The sequence below is a fragment of the Motacilla alba genome, chromosome 3 (genome assembly GCF_015832195.1).
Source record: "Motacilla alba alba isolate MOTALB_02 chromosome 3, Motacilla_alba_V1.0_pri, whole genome shotgun sequence".
Lineage (NCBI taxonomy): Eukaryota > Metazoa > Chordata > Aves > Passeriformes > Motacillidae > Motacilla > Motacilla alba.
This window is the reverse complement of record NC_052018.1, coordinates 33,088,057-33,112,792: the sequence shown is the minus strand read 5'-3', so window position 1 is coordinate 33,112,792 and position 24,736 is coordinate 33,088,057. Positions and strand designations below refer to the sequence as shown.

The following is a 24,736-nucleotide window of genomic DNA, read 5'->3' as shown; positions in this document are numbered from 1 at the left end:
AGATAAGCATGAGCTAGATTACCTTTCTCTCATGGAAGGTGAGGGAGAATAAGCTACCTTAGTTTCGCTTGCATTTGATGCAAGATAGTGATGCCTGTGGGCATCAATTGCTCTTGGTTTTGTTTTGCTTGTGTGCCTGCAACTCAACTTCTTTCTTTAGGTACTTGAATAATTTCAGTGGTTTGATCCTTAACTCCTGTCCTGGAGTGTTCACTCTCTCTGTGGCGTTGTGTCTGCTTATACCATGGGATTCTTCCCTTGTATTGTGTTTGCATGGCAAGGGTTTGCTACTAGGGGGGTTATGCTAGAAGCTTCCCCCATGTCCAACAGAGCCAATGCCAGCTCATTCCAAGATGGGCCTGCTGCTGGCCAAGGCTGAGCCAATCAGTGATGGTAATAAAATCTCTGTGACAACAATCACACCATCAAAAGCAGCATGGCCAGCAGATTGAGGCAGGTGAGTCTGTCCCTCTACTCCACTCTTGTGAGACCTTCCACCTTTGGGGTCCCCAGCACAAAAAGGACAGTGATCTAATGGAGCAAATCTAGAGCAGGGCCACCAAGTTGTTCAGAGGGATGGAGCACCTCTCCTATGAGGAAAGGCTAGGAGAATTGGAATTGTTCAGCCTGGAAAAGAGAAGGCTTTGGGGTGACCTAATTGTGTCCTTCCAGTATCTGAAAGGAGCCTACAAGAAAAATGGAAAGAAGATTTTTTTTAAGGGCATGTAGTGAGAGGATAAGGGGGAATGGCTTCAAAGTGAAAGAGTGGAGGTTTATGTTAGAAATGTTAGGAAAAAATTCTTTATTCTGAGGATGGTGAGATGCTGGAGCAGGTTGTCCAGAGAAGCTGTGGATGCCCCATCCCTGGGAATGTTTAAAGCCAGGTCGGATGGGGCTCTAAACAACCCAGTCTAGTGGAAGATGTCCCTGTTCATGATAAAGTTGTTTGAAGTGGATGATCTTTAATATCCCTTCCAAACCAGGCCATTCTATGATTCTACAATAATATATTTAAGAAGAGGGGAAAAAAATGGCACAGAAATAATTGCAGCCAGAGAATAGAAGAGTGAGAATATGTGGTACAAACCACTCTGCAGATATGGAGGTCAGGGAAGGAAGGTGAGAAGGTGCTCCAGGTGCTGGAGCAGAGATTCTCCTGCAGCCCATGGGAAAGACCGTGGTGAGGTACCCGTGCCCCTGATGCTTGTGGAGGTCCATAGGGCTGCAGAGATCCATCTGCAGCCTGTGGAGGAACCTCACACCTGAGTAGGTGGATGCCGTTAGAAGGCAGTGACCCTATGGAAGCCTATGCTGGAGCAGGCTCCTGGCAGGAAGGATCCCACACTGGATCGGTTTGTGAAGAGCTGCACTCTGTGAGGACTCAGGCTGGAGAATTTCATGGCGGACTGTCTCCTGTAGGAGCAACCTGACACTGAAATGGGGAAAGACTCCTCCTCCTAAGGAAGACATAGCATCAGAAACAGCATGTGATGAACAGACTGTAATCCCTATTTCACTTCTCCCATTGCCACCGCCAGGGCAATGACAGGTAGAGAATCGGGAGTGCAGTTAAGCCTGGGAAAGAGGGAGGTTTTGGGAGAAAGGTGCTTTTCAGGTTTCTTCTGCTTCTCATTATACAACTCAGATTTTGATTGATAATAAATTAATTTGCTCAAGTCACATCTGTTTTGTCCATGACAATAATCAGTTTGTGACCTCTCCCTGTCATTATCACTCTCTACAGCTCCCTGAACGATGGTTGTAGTCAGGTGAGTGTTGGTCTCTTTCACCAGGCAGCAACTGACAGAACGAGAGGACGCAGTCTTAAACTGCACCAAGGGAAATAAAAGGTTGGATATTAGAAAGAAGTTTTTATGGAAAGAGTGATAAAGTACCCGACTGGCCTGCCTGGGGAGGTGGTGGAGTCACCATCCCTGGATGTGTTTAAAAAAAGACTGGATGTGGCACTCAGTGCCATGGTTTAGTTGAGGTGTTAGGGCATGAGTTGGACTCAATGATCTTAAGGTCTCTTCCAACCCAGTGGTTCTGTGATTCCGATTAACGCATGAGCCTTTTCTCCTATCTTCTCTAACCTATCCAGCTGAGAGGGGAGTGATAGAGCAGATTTGTTGGGTACCTGGACTCCAAACAGGGTCAAACCAGCACATCCCTAGTTTCACTTTCTGTTTCAGCATAATTGTGAACTCTTGGCTGTTTGGTTTGTTTCCATCATATTTTCCTCTTATCTATTTCTGCTATATCTAAAAATTGTCTTCTTCCAGCTCTTGCATATGTTGTGCTTAGTTTACATGCTTGACTATGGTGTTCTTCTATTTTCTTTTTTATGTGCTTATAAATTTTATCTCTTTGATTCCTTCTCCCAGTTATGACCAATAAGAAAAATTGTTTTATTGCTTTCTAAATGTTCTTAGGATATTGCTGAAAGAAGTGAATTTGTAATCCATGTCTTTCACTTTTTCTGTTGAGCCAGCAAACCTTCCCTCTGACGTGATTTTATGTCCTTCAATTCTTAGAACATCATTGTAACACCTTGTTTTTAAATGGTTTGAGTTAACATGAAGAAAAAAAATAAAGTAGCTAGTGTTTAAATTGACTAGCTGGGCTGTAAATAGAAGACTTCATAATCCTATTTCCTACACAGTTTAATATTTAGTGGTTTACCAGGAACAGATGTGCCCAATAAAAATACTTACATACAGAGTACCCTAAAATGCTTTGATAATTAGGTCAGGTTTTTTTCTGCTCTGTCCAATCTCCATTTCAGTGATCCCTGAATTTTTTACCGTGAGGGAAAGACTTTATTGCTGAAATCATTAGAGGAGCTTGGTGCCCATGTGTTGACATGAAAGGTAACACAGTTGTGGAAGTGAAAAGACTCAGTTGTAGCAGTTGTTTGGATATGGCCATTATGTAGCTTCCAAACTGATGATTTTGCTACTGTATACTTAGTGAATGAAACATTCAGACACTGATCATTCTTTTCATCACTTTTGGGTTAAAAACATTTTGTCATTCAGTTTGTTTGTTGAAAATCAGCATTTCAAAATTAGTCTTTTTTTTTTTTTGTATGCTTGGTTCCTCCTTCTCCCCCCCCCCCCCCCTCCCCCCCAATTTGTCATTTTTGTTGATGTTAAAGGGGATGCTGAGGAATTAAGTTCTAAATGTTTTACAGCTTTGTTTTTCCTTGGAGGCTTTGACTGATGTATTTGTGTTAAGCTAACAGAAGACCTAATGCATCTCACAACTGTAAATTTACTTCTGCCTCTGAACTTTGAAGCGCTAATGCATTTCAGTTTTTTTGTAGTTCTTTTGTAGTTTTTAATCAAAACAAAATTCTCATCTCATTCATCCTTCTGTAAAACCGAAGTGATGAGGAGCATCCTTGTGATAATGCAAACAGGAAAAACAGGTAGTTTATCAGAGAGCTTTCTGTGCTGCTTCTTGCAAATTTTCTCCAGTAGCTTTCTGGTATTATTCATAGGTAGATTTCACTTGCCACTGCTGGTTTTCCTACATGCTCAAGCACTGCATTTAAAACTCCCCAAATGTTCATCTACAACCCCAAATAGCTGTGTTACAAGAGCATCAACATAAGTTGTTTATATTTGCTGTGTAGTTAAATATCACTATCCTTCCGGTGTGTTAGCACATTAGACCTGTGTCAGTGCTGAATTTATTCTCCCATGTATGCTGAGTATGTAACACTTGACTCTACAGTGGATAAGACCTTGCAGAGTTATTATTGAACTGATATTAATAATCTTTCACATTTCTCAATGAACTTAGGTTTAAACTGAAGGAATCCAGTATCTGTCTTTGGAGAAGGTCATCGTACCCTATGATCATCCCCTTCAGCATTATAAAACTCTGGGTGGGACAATAGAGTAATCTGTTATTGCAACATTGAATGTGCATAAATCCTGTGTTTGCATTACTGCTTACTGATACTCCTACAACTGTTTTGATAGTGCCAAACCTCAGTGCTTTTGTATGAAGCAGTGACATGAGAAATAGTTTGGGCAAAAAACACGAAAGTTTGAATAAAAGTTTCAGTAGAAGAAAAGCTTTATGAAGTGTTTGTGCAGTACTTCTATTGCTTTAGAAATACAGAGACATATGCTGGATCATAAAAGTCTGCAACTAGTTTATAAAATTCCATTGTGTGGTAGGGTAGGAGGTTTTGTATGCTTTCATCTGTTTACTCCATACTTTATAATATTTAAGAAAAAGCATGCAGGCATCACTACATTGGGAATACATCTTGCATTTGTGATGTTTGGAAAAGAAGATTTGGCAACCAAAAGAATACTTCACGCCTTGAGGGCTTGTATCTTGCATATCTTGTGTAAGCTTCAATGAGGATTATATTTTTATTAGTACTTGAAGCAGAGCATTTGTACTGTCCCCACAAGTAATCATGATCAATGGAGGAAATAAATATAATTTGAGCATGGTAATATATTTGGACTTGAAAATCCTGAGACTTGATGGTAAATTGCCATGTGTCCTGAACTTCACAGTAATTCCATAACTATCCTTGTCTTGAAACATGTGTATAATGTAATTGCTGTATATAGGCACAAAGACAATATGGTATTAATGACTGAGTGGTAGGAGCCCTGAGAAGATTAGAATGATGGGAAGGCTAGTTAAAATACATCTGGCCTTTTAACAGCAAATTGGGATTTGGCCTTCCTGTTGCTTTAATGGGAGTTTATGAAACACATGCACATTACACAGGTGTTCATTAGCTGCAGGAGATGTTGCTCTTAGCTGTGTGGCATTTTGATTTTATGTTGCTGTTTACAGCTTTAAAGAAGACTAAGCAGTCAATTACAAAGCCCTGAAATTCAAAACAAAGCCACATCTGGTTATGGTGGTACCTGTTAGTCTTGCCTCGCAGTCCTCTTGGTTTTGGGGCAGGTATCTCTCAATTCTGACCACAACAGGGTTTTGTACAAACTTAGACTATGTGGGTTTCATTATTTTGATTTTTGGGGTATGTGCTCTCATTATTCATTGTGCTTGAGGCTGAATACTCTTATTCTTGTACCTTAGTTTTACGTTTTATGGCTTGCTAAATGACAATGCTTTGCCATAATATTTTGATGTCTCTTGTTCCTGACCCAAACAAATTTGTTTGTTCCTGACTAGTTAAAGCTTAAGGATAGACAAAGTACTTAACTCAGATTTTTGGATTTATTATCAAAGATTAAAAAAAAAAAAAACAACTTGCCTTCTCTCTACTGATCTACTAATTATTTTTAAAAAAATTACTTAAACCAGTCAGCTGTTATGCTTTTTTCTTTTTTTTTTTGCTGGGTTTTGGGAACCTTCGTCCATATAATATCCTGTGCATGTCATTCTTAGCTTTACCAATACCATACATGGGAAGAAATTCTTTACTGTGAGGGTGGTGAGGCACTGGAACAGGATGCCCAGAGAAGCTGTGGATGCCTCATCCCTGCAACTGTTCAAGACCAGGTTGGATGGTACTCTGAGCAACCTCTAGTGGGAGGCGTCCCTGCTCATGACAGGGCAGTGTGAAGTGGATGATATTTAATGTCCCTTCCAACCCAAGGCATTCTATGATTCTCTGATACTCACATCTTTGTTTTCTTGCCAGTCATTACCACCACTGATACTGTGACATTATGATAATACAGAATTTTTTGTGACATAAAGCAGCAGGGGCTTAGCCTGGTTCCTGAGAAACCAGTGCAATGCCAATTTAAATGTTTGTTGAGTATACAGAGATTAGCCATGAAGATGATTCTATGATAGGAAAATATGCCTCAGGTGAGTGAGATGAAATGTTTCTTTAAGGAAAATTAAAAAAAAAAAAAGGCAACTAGTGAGTGACCTGATAACTGTTCAAAACTACCCAAATGAGGAAGGAAAAAAAATGATAGGTCTAGGAAAGAAAATTATAGTGAACTAGTTAAAGTTTAATCCTAATTTCTTTGGCTGTAGAGAGCAACTTCATGCTCGTCAACATTTTAGAGCAGGCTGCTATATGTGCTACCGGGCTCGCTGCCTCTGAAAAGACATATCCTGTACTAAAATGGGAAATGCTTCTGAGAAAGATCTCTTGGCTTCTACATGTATTAATGGAAGCTTCATGGCCTTTGTAGATGATGTTGGATTCTTTCTGGGTTAGATACAGGTATCTTTGACCCTGTCAAACTCCTTAGTGCCAGAAGACTGCAGACATTGGCAAGTATGATAGGTAAGGAAGAAGCATAAACTGGCCATTCTTTTTGTCCCAGTCATTTTGCCTTCCTGCAGCAATCTCTCTGCACAATCTCTCCTAAGAAGACATGGGCTTTTTTTTTGTTTTTTTGCCTGAAACATGGATGAAGATACAGGGATATAATTTTAGTTCATTCAGTAGCTTCAATCGGCTATTACAGGATTTCTCCTGTAAAGTTTAAAGAAATTTTACAAACTGAGATTATTAGCAACAAGACAAGAGGAAATGGCCTCAAGCTGTGTGGGGGGGCATTCAGGTTGGACATCAGGATAAATTTCTTCACTGGATGGAGTGGTTAGATATTGGAATGGGCTGCCCCAGGAAGTGGTGGAGTCATGATCCCTAGAGGTGTTCGAGAAATGACTGGACATGGCATTTAGGTGCTATGGTTTTATTGACATGGTGGTGTTCAGTCATAGGATGGACTAGATGATCCTGAAGGTCTTTTCCAACTTTAATGATTCTTTAATTCCACTAATTGAGGAATAGAGTGCAATTTGTGCAATGAATAATCAATAGCAAAGCAGGTAAATTAATTCAAGCAATGACAACCTAAAAGAAAAATTCAGGTGGGGCCATATAAACAGCTCTATTAAAATAATAGTAAGTGAATAGAAATTTTTTAATTCTATAGATTTTCCATCCAAAAATATGTGGCCTCTCAATTTTCACTGTGCAAATGCTTCATTATCTTCAGTCTGAAACTGTGCAGTCCATGTAGTCATGTACTATTTTAAAGGCTAATTTTATAGCTTTAGCTGTTGTTTTTCTGAGGTGTTAGTTAGTCAGAGACTGAGCTTTTTTCTTGGAAATTGTACAAACTGCTAACAGTAAATCTACTTTTAAATTATTCTGATGTATTACTCGGTTTAGTTTGAAAGCATAGTGTCTAATCAGGTAGATGCTTATTCAAGTTTACTTTCAACAGATCCAGTCTGCACTGGTTGTGCAGCCAGAGTGAATCTAATATTCACTTGTAAATATTTACATGACTGAACCAGTGTTTCTAATAAAAATCTTGTAGAGAAGTATATTGTATATTTATCTGTAACCAGGAAGAAAAGGGGATGGAGGGGATCACTAAAGCACTAAAATCACTGAAGGGATCTAGTGTGAAAACTTTGTAAACATTTTTAAGGTGTCTGAAGTTCTATTTCTCGCCTCTTTTTTTAATATGATATGTGCTTTCATTTTGTAATTATTTCAATTACAGTGATAGTGAAACTAACAAGATGTGGGAAATTCTTAGATAATTAAAACACTGCGGTTCATGGAACAGTACTCCAATTAGGTAACACTACTTTGCCTTCCTTCTATTGTGGAGTTAAAATTTGACTTGTTTAAGGAAATCTTTCTTAAACTTGATGTTGGCTTTGAGAATACTTTTGTTATAATAGAGGTGATCTGCAGAGAGCTCTCACAGAACCACTTTTAAATGCTCGCTGTCATTTCTGCAGTGTCTTTAGAAATGTAATCGGACAGATGGATGTGCTGGATTGGCACTGTAAGTGTCTTTGCGCTGAGAATAGTATCAATAGCTATTAATAACTTTGAAAGTCTCTCCAGATAAATTAGTGAGCACCGACCTTATAGCTAAGGAGTACATGTGTTGTTAAACTGAAGATTTTCTAAGTATTTATTTTGAACCTAACATGAACACAGGGAATTGCAATAATCATGTATTGTAGTGATGCAATATTTTCTCTAAAACAGGCTTTAAAAGCAAAGATAATCACCATTGTACTGTTTCAGGATTTCTCTAGGTGAATGCCAAAGTGACTGTGCTATGCAGTTGTTTGCTTATTTTTCTTGGGGAAAGAAAAATTTGATCATAGGCTAAGTAAAATGCAGGAAATTGAAGCATCTAAAATCTTCTCTATCAGAAAGGAAATGCTGAACCATTTTTAACAGAAATGCTTGCATGTTAAAACAATTACAGTAAGTTTCTCAAAAGTTTATTGTGATTTTTAATGCTAGAATACCATCACTGCAGCCTTACTTATTGAAATTCATCTTCACTTTCCATCCACATTTCAGTATAGCTTAATTATGTCCTCTTTGGACATTGCCAGGCAGGATATTCAGTCCTTTTCACTGGTCCTGCTCTTCTTGATTTGAATCAAGAATTCAAAGGGGTCTATTTGCGTATTTCTTGTTAATTTCCCCACAAAAAGAATTACATCCTGCAAAGGTAGGTACCTCCAGGCAATTTCAATTATTTTTATATATATAAATAATAATAAATAAAAGTTCTTCTGGTTTTTGTCTTTGCAAGTTGTAACTTTAAAACGTATATACACAAAGTGACAGGAAAGCCTTGTGTATATACACATTTCCTACTATTTCCTTACATAACAGTTATTTTCCATTTAGAACATGTTAGTAGATGTCTTAGTGTAGGCTGGATTCATTTTTGCTATAAAGTGCAACCCTAAGTATTTGTTGCAAAACTTTTCCCACCTTACCAGAAGAGCGCTGTACTACAGGCTGTGCCGCCACAGCAGACATTTTATTTGTGTTCGAATTAGAATCTGGGTCTTGGGATTTGAAAGACAAACGCATTAATCCCCTGAAAGATTCAGTCAATCTCTGTCAATTCTAATCAGGTAAAGGCATTGGTCTTTTTGCTTCACAGCAGTTGAAGGGATTTTTTTTTAATTCAGGGAGCTGGCCCTTTTATTTCAAGCTTATTTCATCTTTGAGGTGAAAATGTCCCTATTCCGTGTGAAATACTGCAGGATTTAATGCACTCGTATGTCCCCTTAAGCTATCACAGTTCTCTGTAATTTGCAAAAATCTTTTGTGGTCATCAGCACCAGCTAGTAAGTAGGACACAAAATTATGCTGGTTTTGCTAAAACAGATTGGGGCTGGGAAGGAGGAAGGTGTTGGAGTAGCTTGGAATGTTTATCACTTGAGCAGATGACTTAAGATAGTGAATTTGTCTTTGAAAGGGACCATCTGAAAAGGAGTTTGGAGCAGGGGTCTGCATTTTTCTGGGTTTTCTGTGTAGAACATGAACGAGCAGGCTTGTCAGGTAAACTGAAATGAAATTGGTTTTGTATAACCTTCTGTGCAATAAGAATGGAATTGATTTATGATGCAACCAGGTACTTTGCATTATCCGGGAGAGATGCTGTGATGAAAAAGTTCAGGGATTAATAGTATGTTTTCTGATGCCACAGTACTAGTTAAAAATATTCATATGCAGAGGCTCCTGGATACCCTTAAAATAAACATGAGGTGGTGTTCGTAGTTAGCCCAGTAGAATAGATGCACTCCAGAAATGAATTGCCTACCATGCTCCCTCTCATAGAAGCATTTTGTGTTTGCAATTACTTGTCCTAGGAGAGGTCAGGCCACCAAAATGGCAATGTTGGATACCCTAAGCAGTGTGTTACAACATTTGTATCAGTTATATATGTTTTTCCTGTTAATAACTCAAGACCTCTGAGATGTGGTGGCTCACTGTCCAAAAACCCTTTGGGGAGGGAAAGTAATAGACTGAGACCATGGCACAGAAGAGCAATGGCAGCTTCTCAGGTGCTCTTATGTAGTTGTCACAGTTAATGAAATACATCTCTTGGTAGAGCCTCCAGTGAGGTTCTTCAATTTACAGTGTTTGTGGAAAGGAGGTGGAAGAACTGTTCACAGTACTGATGAGATGTGAGGCAAAGCCTACTTGCAGCTGGGTTTTAGTATAAGTTGTCCCTTTGTCTTTCCTTTCACCCTCTAGTGAATCCTCATTTTTCCATCTAGAAGTCCAGAAATCTTTGCCTTCTGACACAAAAAGAAATCTGGAGCAGGTCATGGTTTCCTGTTTTCAGCAGTGGGATGGTAACGGTCACCTCCTGGGTAAAATTCTAATCTTCATCTTTCATTTCTTTGAACTGCCACTTTAGTGTGTAAGATTACCATGAAACAATGTGTTAGAAAACAGAAGACAGATTCTCTAATGTGTCTTTTTCTCTTTATCCTCTTTATATTCCTTATTGCAAGAAACCTGGGAAAGTAACTGTGTCTCTTGCCTCACCTGCTCTTAACTCTTTCACACTACAGTGAAGGGAGAAATGGATTTGATTAAAGCATGGAATGTCACTCATTGGCTATTCCCAGAGCTGTCTTTTGACTGACACCTTTCTTCTTGTTTCATGATGAGTCCTTTCCTTTTACTTGGTACCAGGTAGATGATTAGGTCCTTTTTTTGTTTGTTTGTTTTTCTCTTTTTTTGTGTTTAAATTCAGATTGGTAGGGTAATCACTAAAGGCAAGAAGGAACTAAATTGTAAAAGATATAAGAGTGTAATAATTGCAATGCAGTAGTGATTTCGACTTTGATGCATGGTATTCTCTGTGGTTTCAGGAGCTTGATGAAAAGTTGAGTGGTAACTCTCTTCTTTCACTCTGTTCAGGTCCTCTTTTATTGCCTGTGTTTCTGCAGCTGATCTGATTTTTTGACACTCCTCCCTGTAGTCCTTGCCCTGTCTTACCCTTGGCTTCTTTTGGTGGCTGTGGCCACGTAGCTGAATCCCGTCATTCTAGCAGCATCAGTGTCCTTTCTTGAAGTTTCCATGCATTAGGATGAATTTTTTGTTCTGGTATTAACAGCCATAATGGAAGCAGTTAGGCTTCTCCTTCTGCTTTTCCATTTCTTTTTAGGCCTCCTAGCATCTTGTAATATGCAGCTCAATTATTATTAAATCATCTGGAAGTAAGAATAATCTGTGTTCTGCATGCCCTCTTTCCCCAGATCATAGTACTTGTTGTTTATTAGAAATAGAGAGCCTCATGAAATTTGTTCCCAAAATTAGGTTCTAATTTATGGCCTTAAATGTAACACAGGAAACAAGAAAGAAGTGTGGGAGAAGTAAAGACAGCACTGTTCTGTACTTTCCTCATTTTCTTGATAAGAAGGGTTTTCTAACTTGCTGATTGTGTGCCTGGGATCAGGAATTAATTTATGGTATAGGGATTTTTCATGGTCTTTGACTTACAGTTCTCTAAAAGAAACTTGTCCTCTAGGTAAATCTCTGGGCAGCTGCGTTTGTGAGTTTGCCCACACTTGACTGAAGGCAGGTGTTTCAGATGTTTGAGCTTCCCAAGGAGCCCTGTGATGTGATTTCCATGGGAACTGTAACTGGCCTAAGTATCTGGAAAATAATCCAGCTAGTATCACAGAGCTGTGCAGTATCTGAAGCTCTGATAGTTATGAAGTTGTTGCCTTTTATCTCTTGCTGCAACATGATGTTGGCCTTCAGGGCAGGGGGGGGACGTGTGACACATGGGACAGCAGCACATGCAGTAAGTAAGGATGTGTCACTGCAATCTTGCTTCCCTCCTCTAGCAGAGCTATCTTCTAATCCTAGATGTCAGTGGTTCATCAGGCTAACACTGCTTTTTTTCATACTGATCTAGAACTTAATATAGCATATTCTCAGCTCTGAAATGTGTGTAATGTGACTGGATCCTGTGAGTGACTGAAGGAGAGTGTAAATAAAACCTTTGTTTCCCATATGGCAGCACAGATTGACTAGAACCATCCCTTTAGAACTCTTTCATTTGGTTGTTTTCTGGTAACACTGTTAGTTAGTCTGTCTGAAACATGAGACTACATGACCTACATCAAGTAGCAAAGTTTATCATCATACAACCTATATAAACTTTATAGGAGACTTTCTTGTGCCTAATTTTAAACTAATAAAAGCTACTGGTTTTATCAGTATTTTGCCAAATTTGTGTATCTTTCATTTGCAGTGGTGAATGAATATGTGGTTTTACTGCCACTGCAGTCATTATTCATCATAAGCAAAATTCATTTGGAGGATTAGTGGGTTGATTTGTGTTTGGGCTCATGTGATTCTGTTTGCTTTATTGTTTTGGATTGTAGAACTGGACAACAGAGCTTGAATGACATAATGAATCTCTCTGTGAGGTAATGTGATATAGTGGGTTTTTTTTAAAAAACTATTTTCTTTAACCTTCCTAGAAAAAATGAGTGCATTGTGTTTCTGCTATCTGATGCAGCTATTCCAGGAGAAAATAATACTTAACAAATTCAATGCTTTAAGTGATGATGGAATATATTTTACTCAGACCTTGCTGACTCCTTCTGTTTGCTTCACTCCCCCAGACAAGCGTGTTGATGACTGGCCCTTGATGCAGTCTCCATTTCCAACACTGACTATAAGCACTATTTATCTCCTCACTGTCTGGCTGGGCCCCAAATGGATGAAGACGAGAGAGCCCTTCCAGTTACGCTTCCTGTTGGTTGTTTACAACTTTGGGATGGTTCTGCTCAACTTCTTCATTTTCAAAGAGGTGTGTATGCCCTCTTGCAAGAGGGAATTCTTACTGAGGTTTGAGGATGTCAAAATGAAAATGATGTTGCATATTCTTGATGTCTATTGAGAGTGAATGTTTTGCACAGACTTTTAAAGATGAGTTTGCCTTTGAGGTGAGTATTTCTATAAATAGGTAGTTTCTGTTTGAGAATAATTACACTTAATGAGTCTATAGAGAGAATTTGTGTTTGAGGTATTCCAAGTTCTTCTTATATTTATGTTAGTCTAAATACTGGAGAGACTAAAATCCGTAAATTTAACACCTGTAACTGATACGTTTTTTCTTCTTAATAATCCTAAAGGATATCAGAACATATCTTGTTAGAAACTGAGCTGTTTACTCTTTCAATCTGTTTATAATATTTAGAAATTCAGATAGCCATTGTCTGTAGTGAGGAAAAGTATCTTGTCCGGCTGTTATCTTTAAGAATAAAAATGAAGTGAACTATACCTTTAAATAAAATTAAAAGGATACAGACTTCTAATATTTGGTTTGCAATGTTCTGAGTGTGTTACCTGTAATAAATTTCAGTGTTGCTGCATTTTTGCTTTGTTGGATTTTCTGGACAGAGGGAATGAATAGTAACACTGCAGTAGAACAGCTGTGTAGCAGGAACTATCTGGGATTACTTAACAGTTTGGTAATTATTATTCAAGGATCACTGTCCAGAATATGGCTGATGCTAAGTTTATGCTGCTGTGACTGCTCATGGGTATCAGGAATTGTCTTCCTGGAAGACCTCTGATCACAGATTTTCAAAATCTGTTTCCTGTAAGCAAATGAACAGAGCAGTTAAAATTACAGCATTGCAGAACCGTCTGGTCTGTTCTGTACTTTTGCCAGAGAAAAATGGCATATCTGATGATGATCTACATTTTGACCCTTTCCCAGAGCTCCTAGCATAAAATCATTAATCATAAAATTATTTCAGCCTCTCTTTAAGACATGGTTTATTGAAATTTAACCATCACACCTTATTCATCACTTTGTCTAAACTGTTTTCTTGGACTATTCAACTAAGTAGTGTGACAGGTACAAAATAATTTATTGCTGACATGAAAGCATAGTTGAAGGAAGAGATTAAATCCAATCATCTTGGCAGGTTAAAACTGAAACTCCTGAAATTAGTTCTGCAGTGTTACTGCAGTGCCTGTCTTTTTTCACATATTCTTTTTAACTTGTTTGTTTCATCCATAAGCTGAATAATACCAAACTTGCAGTTAAATAATTTTCAGACCTATGTTCCATACACGGTACGTGTTTGTAGCATTTCCAAGTCACTGATTTAACATAAAACTGAGTGGGACTGCAAATACATATCTGTTGTTGAAATACTGAAAGCTCATAACTTTATACACAGAGGTTCTAGTTTCCTCTTCTGTTCTAGTGGTAGGTTGTTATTCAATTGATGTTAAGGCAATGGATACAGCACTTCCAGCAAGTATCTTTGCTTGATTGTAGAGACTGATAGAAGGAAGATGTTCAGGTTTCAGTGGTTCCCTGTAACAAGGCAATTTCTGCTTCCAAAGTTTACAATACCGCTGTGCCACTATTGTAATTCACATGAGTTTTAATGTAATTGTTATGAGTAAAATGATACTACTTGTGTTTTGTGAGTGACTGTAAAGTTTCCAGACATTGCTAAGAACAGAATTTGAATGTGAAATGCCTTTAAAAGTTATTTAAATAACCATTCTGATGGCAAGCTCTTTTGTTCTTCTGTGCTAGCTTATGTTAAATAGTAAAGTCATAAAGCACTGCAAGTCTAGTGCTTTATTCAGTCTATTCATACACTGAATTCAAATTCAGGTCCAAATTCAGAGCAAATTTTTCTTAGAACCTGCAGAAGACACAATGGAATAGACCTTATTTTGCCACAGAATCATGAATTTCTTATTCTGCTTCAGGGCAGTCTGTTGAAGTCAATTTACTGCCTTTTACCAAGGGAGCCTTGGTTGAGTTATTCAGTAGGACACAGTAGAGATGGGTTGGTTTCTGTCACAGTGCAAATTTAAACTTTCCCTGCTCTTCTCTATTAGTACCGGACGTGCTTGTGCCCATATGGGACCACACTGGAGTTCCAGTTAGTTACAGTAGTTTGTAAATGGACTTAGATGATGCAGAAGTAGTTCAGTTTCTTTGCTAGGATGATTTCTATAGGCAGTTCTTTCATTTACTTCCTTTAACACATGTGCAGCAAACAAGTCCAGAGGTTCACAAGGTTTTGTATGTTGTAAATAAGATGGAAGTCAGGTTAGTGATAACAGTAGTCAGTGCTTGTCCATGACAGGCTTTTTGAAATCTTTTTCTATCACCCCAATTTATGTCTGCTCCACTGCTGTCTCTCTTTGATCCTTAATAGAGGGTTTACTTGGCTTTAAAAGTTCTTGGATCATAACATTTATGAATGTCAAGATAAGTGTTACTTGGACTTTGTATAACTCTAGACAAGTGTACTTCTTTCCAATGGGAGCTTGTTCAAGTGTCAATTTTATCTTCTCCTGTCCAGGTTTTTGCAACGTGCTTAGTTTGGAGAGGCCCTACAGAAGCACTTCAATTGCTTTAGGCTATTTTTGTTGGCACCAAATGGGGAACTTTTCTCCATCCTTTTTCCCTCTCTGTGTTTAGTGGGTATTCTGCTTTGGCTGTTCAAAGTGAGGGGGAGGAGATTCTGGATTTTGATTGTTATACTGTGCTAAGAATTGTAAATCGAGATTATCCAATCCCTGTCTCTTGAACAGTGTTCTCTTGAATCCATACTGGGAATAGCATTTCTGTCAATTGTAGTGAAAGCAATGAGGTATTATCTGTTTCTGAAACTAGAGCCATCAGAAAGAATATTACTGTCCAATTGCTTAAGGTCATAATGGAATTTGTTGTACAATGTCTAATTGCCTGGGGAGATACATGCAGGGAAAAATGACAATAGGTTGTTAGTACTAAATATTGGCTTTCTTCAATAATTTTCTCAGGACTAATAAAAATATTTTAAGTATTTCTGTTCTGGTAAGTTTGATGTAGCAAGAAATTTGCTGATAATTGTTATAAATGTGTTTTATGTATTGTATTTTCCCTCATGTATGACTTTAATATTTTCAGTTGTTCTTGTCATCAAGAGCTCGAGGGTACAGCTATGTCTGCCAGACTGTGGATTATTCAGATAATGTTTATGAAGTTAGGGTGAGTATTTCTTTTTTGTATTTGTATGTGAATGTGTGTAATATATTGCACTACATGATGGTTTAAGCCTTTTCTGAAAACAGTGTTTCCACAGCTGCTGTCAGCAATGGCTGTATCCCGTTACATCCTCACAGGCCACTTCAGGTTTGACTACATCATATGTAGCAGGTTTAGTCAAAATGCATCAGCATGTTTGTGCTAGCTTGCATCAGACTGCTGCAAGTAGGGGGAGTCTTAAAGATACCATCCTTGGCTTCATCCACAGTTGTACCATCCAGGGTAAACTTTGTGTACGTCCTTTGCTTCCTAGATTTGCTGAAGTTTGGGATGCCAGGGTAACCGCAGTAAAGGTGGTGTGTCCTAGCTAGATCAAAGCAAGTGAGATTCATTATCTTATCTTGTGGTTGCGCTTCACCCATACTGGTGTGGCAACTCTTTGTCTCCTTTACCCATGTTTGGCTTTATGAGGTCTTGCTGGCATTTGGCAAATGTATTATCAGTATATTTCATTTTATAATCTTAGATTTAGAATATCTGGGTTTTGGAAAACATCCAAATTAAAAGCAAAGTGCAGATCCTTGTTCATTTTCGTAATGCTCTTGATTAGCTCACATACTAAACCTTATCTTCCAGCAGAGCTGACACTAGAGAATCAGTCAGCTGTTCTTGCAAGTTTCATGTACAGATTAGGACATGTTCCTGAAAATGCAGTGAAAATGTGTTATGTTTATGGTAGTTTGAAAAATGTTTGTCTGTGAGGTCACTGTTCATGGACAATGTTAGTCAAAAGCTTGTGCACATGGCAGGGGTGGTAGTGAGAGCAGAAGGTTTGAGTCTTACACCTTGTTTATAATGGCTGATATTGCAGAACAGCTCTGTGTGTAGATTTTTATTCACCTTTTTGTAGCTGCCAATCTTTCACCTTTGCCAATACAGTGCTCTCACTATATCAGTCACTAGAATGATTCTGTGAAAAATTTTGTGGAAAAACAAGATCTAGGAGAGTATAGCAAGTGCTTCACAGGTTTGGAGTTTTTAATAGGTTAGCAAAATAGAATGCCCTTGTACTTAGCTGAATCACATTGAGGACTGGTGTGGTATATATTGAAAGAATTTTTATATTAGCTAAATACAAACAGTAGTCTGTTTCATAGCCTCACTTTTAGGTGCACTTATTTGTGGAGTTCCAGTTAGTTACAGTAGTTTATGGCAGAGAAGAGGTCAGAACTGCTCAAAAGAATTATCATCCATTTTGTTTGTTATGACAAACACAGCATTATTATACAATGAAATAAAGGCAAAATGACCTGAAGAATGTATTTATGCTATATAATATGTCCAGATAGGAAGAATTGCTCTAGCAATATATACCTTTTGACTTCCTGACTTTTTTCTTTTTTTTTTTTTTAATTTTATAAAATTATTTGCCATTTTTGTGGATTTGCATAAAAATTATTGCTGAAGTTTTAAATTGTGGCATGTTCAGTTTGCAGCTGAGGGAGTTGAGGGAGGAGGGAAAATCGAGTCCTCTCAAGTTGCTGCAGCAAGTATATAGTATGCTATCAGTCAAGATTCTTATATTGATCATTTTCTGGTAGTTCTTTTGAATGAATTCTCAGTTTAGGTAAATAAGTTGCAAGTAGAAAATTATACTTTCCACAAGTGTGCTTTGTTGAACTGAGGATTCTGGGATACATTTCTGTCCTGCTTTACAGTATGTCATGCTCTGGATTTATAAGTTATGCTGTTTTTTGACAGACAAAAAAAAAACCCACCCAAAAAAACCCAACCCAATCCAAACCTCCTCAAGATTTCGTTCACCATCATCTTTCATAATACAAACTTGCAAAAGCAATTTGAAAATGTTTTTTGCAGTTTTGGGTATAGAATTGGTAAGCATTTTAGCAGATCTCTCATGTCCTTTTAATAGATCTACATACTAAATGTCTAGCATTTATTGGCACCAGGTTTGCTCTGCGGAGAAATGCTGCACTGCAACAGTAGAATCAATTACAAATGCAATGCCCATATTTGCAAGGGTATGAGTAAATAAATCCTGTGTTGCTCAGATAAAGAAGACTGGGACTAGCTCACATGGAAACAGCTCTGAGCCCAGAAGGCATTATGGAACATGCTCTGAAAAGCAGAGCTTCATATATGACTTTATTTGGGGCTTTGAAATTTGGAGCAAATGTGGAGAGACATGAAATTAATTGTATATAGTGATCTAAATGGCGGCATAGGAGCTCTGGTACGGGCTCCATTTCTGGCTTTTTGGGAATGTGCCACTGTGATACTGCCATGACATTGAGTGGCCTCCTTTGTGTAAAGCTCCTGATCAAAATAAGCGGTCAAGAAACAATCCTTTGTCATTCAAGAGACTACAGAGAGCTCCCAGAAAACAGTTCCCAAAAAGAACTGCTCCCAAAAAAAGTTTGGCTATTCTGGATACCAGAGAATGTCCTTTTCTGCCTCTCCAACCCACATCATGTATCAAGACAGTAAGCCAATGATTTTAAGGGAGCAAGGTAAGGGCATGTGGTGGCACTTCCCCTGTACAGTTTAGGAACTCAGCAACCTGTGGCTCAGAGACCTCTTAAGTCAGACATGGCCTCTTTGGTTTTGCCAGTTTTTAGGGGGATATTTTTCCATGTATTTGTCTGTATATTTTCTTCAACTTTATATCCATCTTCTGGCTTTCACTGATGGTTAATTGTCTAGATAGTTTACACAAAATGTGAAGGAGCTGGTGCTCCTGCTTACTGTTTTGACTCTACCTACACATGTTAATCTCATTCAGGCTCACCTGACTGTTCTACAAGAATCAAAGGACAACTGGAGCAAGCAGGGATAAAAATTAAATTCCCAAATTGCTGAAACATTTGCTGAAATAAACTCTTTTGTGAATGACTTATATGCTGAATGTAGTAGGCAGCCACTGTACTAACTGCTGGCAAGAAGCTGAGTGGTTTTGTTATGAAAAAAAAGAAAATGTTTCTAGTAGACAGGAAAGAAAAGGGGGTAGAAAACTTCTAAGAAAGTATTTAGAGGGATTTATAGATGTAAGTTGCAAAAACATTTTTGGTTATAGCTTAAGATATAAAATAATAAATGCAGAGATGTTAAATCCATGCTTTGTAGTACTCCTTTGGGAGCTTCAGTATTTGAAGTGAATTATTTCATAACACTAACTTAATGTGTGCTGGTGTCTGTCAGTAGTCATTTCCCCCCTCTGCTTGTGTTTGTGTGTCTTTGTTTACCAGGTCAAAGTTCATCTATTTTATTAGCGTTTCTGAAGAATTGGGAATATGGGGCTGTGTGAATTGGCTCTTATTTTAAGTGTGCTGATTGTAATCATGAAGCCAGGCAATGGTTGTTTTCTGTATTGTAATTATAATCTGCGTTGTTAGTATTTATCTAGTATTGCTAGTATTTATTTGTCTAGAGCTTGAGTAGTTTCCTCTTATGAAAAAGACATAATATACTTTAAATTTCAGAAAACTTGACTTCACAAGTTCTGTAAACAAAATTCTATAAATGAAAATTGACTATAAAAGCTATTTTAATTTTTTACATTGCTGTGACCTTCCAAGAAGTACCTGTCCCTTCACACCCCTTAATGGATAAATGTCTCCAACTCAAAATGAGGAAAAATGCTGCAGAAACAGAGTCCTGTAATAAAACAGCCCTCCAGTCAAAAACCCTGCAGCAGACAGAGGACATGGGATTGGACCTCCTGTTGACCCCCTTAATCCTAGGCTGTAATGTAATCTTTCTGTGCCATCTGGTGTTTTAACAGACTTAGATTGGTACATATGAAAATTACCAGAAAATATATAGTTGTGACTAGTATTGTTCATTACAGGGATGGGCCTTTTTAATGCATCTTTCCTTTTCTTTTCAACTAAATCTTTCTGGCGTGCAGTGACCAAAGGCTAATGGTTAGATCATGATTTTTGATGCTTTGAAAAAGAAATTTAATAGTAGCCATCTGCTCCTGACATAGCCTGCATATCAGTGTATTGTTCTCTGTTTCTGCCCTTTTTCACTGATTTTTTGCATGGCCTCAGGCAAATGACTTGACATTTGTTTCATTTTTTTCTGTAAGCTAATGATGAAAACATCTGTAGAAGTCACTAGAAGTACTGAAATAGATTATCAGTACACAAAACCTATCAGGTTTGAGAGTAAATGATGGAAAATTTGATGATAGTAAGAGAGCAAAGAAGCTGACAGGCAAAAAAAATCTACAGGAACACAAAATCAGCAGGTATAATCCTTCAAAGAATCCTGTGTTTTTCTCAAGTGATAGGAAGCATTTTGAACAAAAGTTCAGATTATTTTTACCCATGGAGTGTAATTGCTTTCTCTGCTAGGTGCAATTCAAAAGAGCAATGAGATGTGTTATGTGACTTGTCCAAGAACATATACTGAACTTGTGGCACTTCAGGTATAAAGCAGAAGTATACAGTCCAAAGAGTTTATTGTTAACTTATGAAATGAAAAGATGCTTATCTTAATTTAGGTAAGAGATGCAACTTTAGCAAAGACCTGTAAGAGATGCTGGACTGTTACGCTAACCCATTGGGTGTGAGACAAACCTTGATGTGGGTGTTATTAAATACCTGACTACCTGTCCCAGAAGCAGTACTGGATATTGAGCAATATATGCATATATATGTATATATTTAAATGATTCTTGCAGCTTGCCTGTGTGTCTGGGAACTCCAAGATCTGTGGGAGTCACTTTTCTGTCATCAAACCTCTCTCCAGCTTTAGATATTAATATCTCTTCATATAAAAGTGAAAAAATCTGCCTCCTGTTCCCGAGATGTGAAGTGGGCTAAATCACATCCAGAGAGAGAGAAGGGTGTTCATTAATGGATACAGAGAAGGCTGCAGTTTGGCATCAGTAAGATGTGCAGTCCCTCTGGGAAACTGCAGAGCCTGCAATGCAGATATGCTGCACTCTTCTCCTATGCTGCATTTTTGCTTCTGCTGTAATTTCTCCTAAACTTTTCACCAGACCAATTATGGCTATGACAAACTTAGTCTGTGGAGAGATGTTGTCCTTTCCCACTGGTTTGGAGAGGTGGAGGAAAACACCATGCAGGGCTAGAGCATTGCTCTTTAGAGCTCTTTATAATTCCCCTCTATCTTACCAAAAACTATGTGTGGAGTTGGGAAGGGAAGCTGCTCTTTTTTCTTCTGTCTTCCCTGTGGACTGAGGGGGTGGTGAGGTTATTTCACATCATATTAAGTTAAGAAAGTCTGATTTACCATCAACTGAGTCCTGAAAGACAAGGCCAACTTCTTACAAATAGTGTGTTAGTTCATTGCCTGCTCTCCTTGCTGGTGGTACTAATTCCAGCTCTTTTTTTTTTTTTTTTTTTTTTTTACTCTCTGTGTGAGTCACCATCTGGTCCCACCCTTGCATAACAAGCTGGATGACTTACAATGCCAAAACTAGACTTGTTGCTATGTTTTGGGACCTGGGAGGGAGTCCCTACCACCACCATACTCCCATATCATAGCATTAGCATATTGCTACACAGAGCTTCTGGGCTTTACTTGCTTTGACAATATTCTAATTTCAGCAGGAAGCCCTGTTTGTGTTGCGTCCTGGGCAAGATGCACTGTGATGGGTGGATGAGAAAAAGAATTTTGGGTGTGTCACACTTCCCTGTTGGGTAGATGGATGATATCTGTTCAGTTTGTATGGCTCCTATGGTATCTTTTTTCTACTCCCTGAATAGCAGAGAGTCCCTGGGGGAATGCTGCTTTACACAGGGACTTACTGAGCAGGCCAAAAGGAGCTGAGAGAATAATGCTATAAGGATGTGAAATCTGTGCTGCATCTAACTTTTTTTGATATCTTCCCACCCATATGCCTGTGGTACTGAAGGTTTCACCTTTGCAACTTCATTTTATCATCATGTTTCTGCCTCATTGTTCTGACCACATCAAAGTGTTGCTGCATTAGAGGGGGAAGCCCTGTGGCAGACTTCTTCTGCAAAGCTTAGGAGAGAATGAGGACACAAACTTCCTGTGCTTAACTGGTAAACTGTTCAGATATGGCAAAGCTTTTGACTATATTAGCTCTTTTTTACAGATGTGATGTGTGAGCAACAGGCTCAGAATAATCTTCTTCCATAATCTTCTTCCATGTCCAGAACAGATAAAAGGAGTATTTTCTTGTTGTTCTCATGCTGTCAGATGTTTGACTCCACTTCAACATTTAACCAAGATTTAGGGAAGGAAGCGGTATCCTACTCTTACAGTAGCTGGATGGTGAGAACTTTATTCCATTCAGCTTGGAATCACTGAAACTTACAGTCTCTGTTTTTCATTGCAGATAGCTGCTGCTTTATGGTGGTATTATGTCTCTAAAGGAATTGAGTATTTGGATACAGTATTCTTCATCCTGAGGAAGAAATTTAACCAAATTAGCTTCCTTCATGTCTATCACCATTTCACCATGTTCACCTTGTGGTGGATTGGTATTAAGTGGGTTGCAGGTGGACAAGGTGAGTTCCCTTCTTCTTATATGCTTTTGACTGGGCAGAAGGGAGCATTATTATTGTTTGGGAGCAATAGAAGAAAATGTTATAGACTTGACTTCATAATACACAAAACTGTTTATTAATGCATACAGTCTCCTTCTGTGGGAAACATGGGGGAGGAAAAGATAGCAGGGCAATAATCTAATGAATTGCAAAACTTCTTTTCTTTTCCTCATGGGCATCAATTGCAAACCTGAAGCTCTGCCTTCGAAAGTATCTGTATCTGTGTGAAACAGAAAGATGTATGCGTCTTGCTTAACTTTAATTTTTGCAGATACAGAGAGATGCAAAATCTAATTGTGGGCCACGTTCTGTGTGCAAATTTAATGAAGACAATGGAGATGTTATTTTGGCATTGTATATGAGTTTGAGGTTTGCTTTTATTTTTATTAAGAGGCACGTATAAAATTCTGAAACCTTCCCTTGGAGGTGAGCCAATAAATCTGTCAATTCAATTTTAAAACCTATTCATAATGACAGAAGTCTAAATTCATTATCAGCCTTTTTTTCCCTTGCTTCTTTTCTAAAGCCTCCATCAAATAATTTTATTTTTGTTTATTTTACTTGCCTCACCCTTCATTGCCTACATTGTACTCTTGTTCCTGTTGTTTAGACTTGTCTCAAATAGAAAGCTCTGCAGAGCTGAGGGTACAGGGAAAATGCCCTGATTCCTTTGATGTGTGCTCTGTAGGCTTGCAACACTGAAAATATCATATAATAAACACAAAATACCATGTTATGAACACCAAACTAATATTTTGAGTTTGGTGTTTTGTTTTTGGGTTTTTTGAACCACACTAATACTGCATAGGTGGTTTTTGCTCCCATTTACTATAGGTATTTAGTACTGAGTGGCCACTTACATTGTAAGGAAGAAATATGTAAATTTAGTGTCTCCTGACTACCTTTTAATTTCTCTCATGTAATATACAGGAAGCAGGTACTCAACCATATGTTTAATGATCTTTATTTGCAACTGCACCTATAAAATAAGATTATTGGAGACTGGATGATTACATGTAGTCTTGCTTAGAAATTTTCTGGATATCTCAAAAGGCCCACTCCCTTGTTGCCTTTTCAGAATTTTCATGCTAAATATCTGCAATTTTCAATACAACAGTTACAACTGTTTCCAAATTTCTTTCAAGTTTTGTGTTCTAGCACTGCCTTTTATATCCTAGAGCCTGGAAAAGGAAAAGCAGCAGTTGCTTTTCTGCATTGATGTAGCACCACTGCATAAATGTGGAGAGATCTGTGTTCTTCTATTTTCTAGTTGACAGCACATTGCTTACATAGACAGGTCTATTATAAACTAGACCCTATTACAACAACTGGGTCCAGACCACACGGGCATCTGAGCTGTTTGATGTCAGCAGCTATTGTCTGTATTGCCCTAATCTTACACATTAGAGCATTTTTGATCCTCTCTGTCGGTGTAAGAATACTTTAACAGGATATAACGTGTTTCTGTTAAGTGGCTGCTAATCTTGACAAAGCAAAGAGATCTTATTGCAAATGAAACTGTCAATATGCATCTAAAGTGAATCATTCTGGAAAATGTTATACTATACACTGACATATTTAAGAATGCTGGATATTTTAAATCATAAATAAAGAATGTAAAGATTAATAATTTAGACAAACTCACCTGGCAATGCCTTAAAGTTCTTCTAAACATGAATCTAGTCATGCTTTGTATGGGCTTTTTTTGGCCTACTTAATCAGACTTCCATGTATGTTTCTTGACTTCTTGCTGAGAAGTGAACCTTTTGCATTTAAATACAGTTTAAAAGATTCAAATTCGGAGCCTGGTACTTTATACTTTATGTTGTCAAATAAAGCTTTTAATAATCCTTCAGAAAAACAGTTGCAGTTACACTACAACAACTAATGTGGAATAGATGTCACTTATGTTTGTTCAACAAAAATATTTTAAGAAGCTTTGGCATAAGTAGTTACATTGAAGATGTGACATACTACTTGCATTAACATCTGTTTGTGTCAGCACATGTTGACTGCCTGGTCTGTATTATACTATTCAATATTTTTGAGATGGAATCCTGAGCTTTGTAATTTTTAGTCCTGTGCTTTGTAATTTTTCCTATTAAAAATAATGATACAAGTAATACTAGAAAAGAATCCTCTTTTCCAAAATTACATGATGGTCTTCCCTTCTGTTCCTGGACAGCTTTTTTCGGCGCTCAAATGAATGCATTTATTCATGTCATTATGTACATGTATTATGGATTAGCAGCTTGTGGCCCTAAATTTCAGAAATACCTGTGGTGGAAACGATATTTGACCATATTGCAATTGGTAAGTAATTCTCCTCCTTTTGGGATAAAAGCTGTTGTTGCCTCTGTGTGGATTTGCATTTGC

The 24,736-nt window shown here is 38.0% G+C and overlaps 1 protein-coding gene across 2 annotated transcripts in view; it reads left to right on the top strand.

The window, feature by feature from the left end:
- Positions 1-24,736, top strand: part of ELOVL4 (ELOVL fatty acid elongase 4) — a 37,374-nt gene that overhangs the window by 7,397 nt on the left and 5,241 nt on the right. For both annotated transcript variants that reach the window (XM_038132787.1, XM_038132788.1), the window contains exons 2-5: positions 12,403-12,590; positions 15,714-15,794; positions 22,150-22,321; positions 24,546-24,673. In XM_038132787.1, the coding sequence (XP_037988715.1) occupies positions 12,403-12,590; positions 15,714-15,794; positions 22,150-22,321; positions 24,546-24,673 (569 nt within the window). The remainder of the gene's footprint in view (positions 1-12,402; positions 12,591-15,713; positions 15,795-22,149; positions 22,322-24,545; positions 24,674-24,736) is intronic.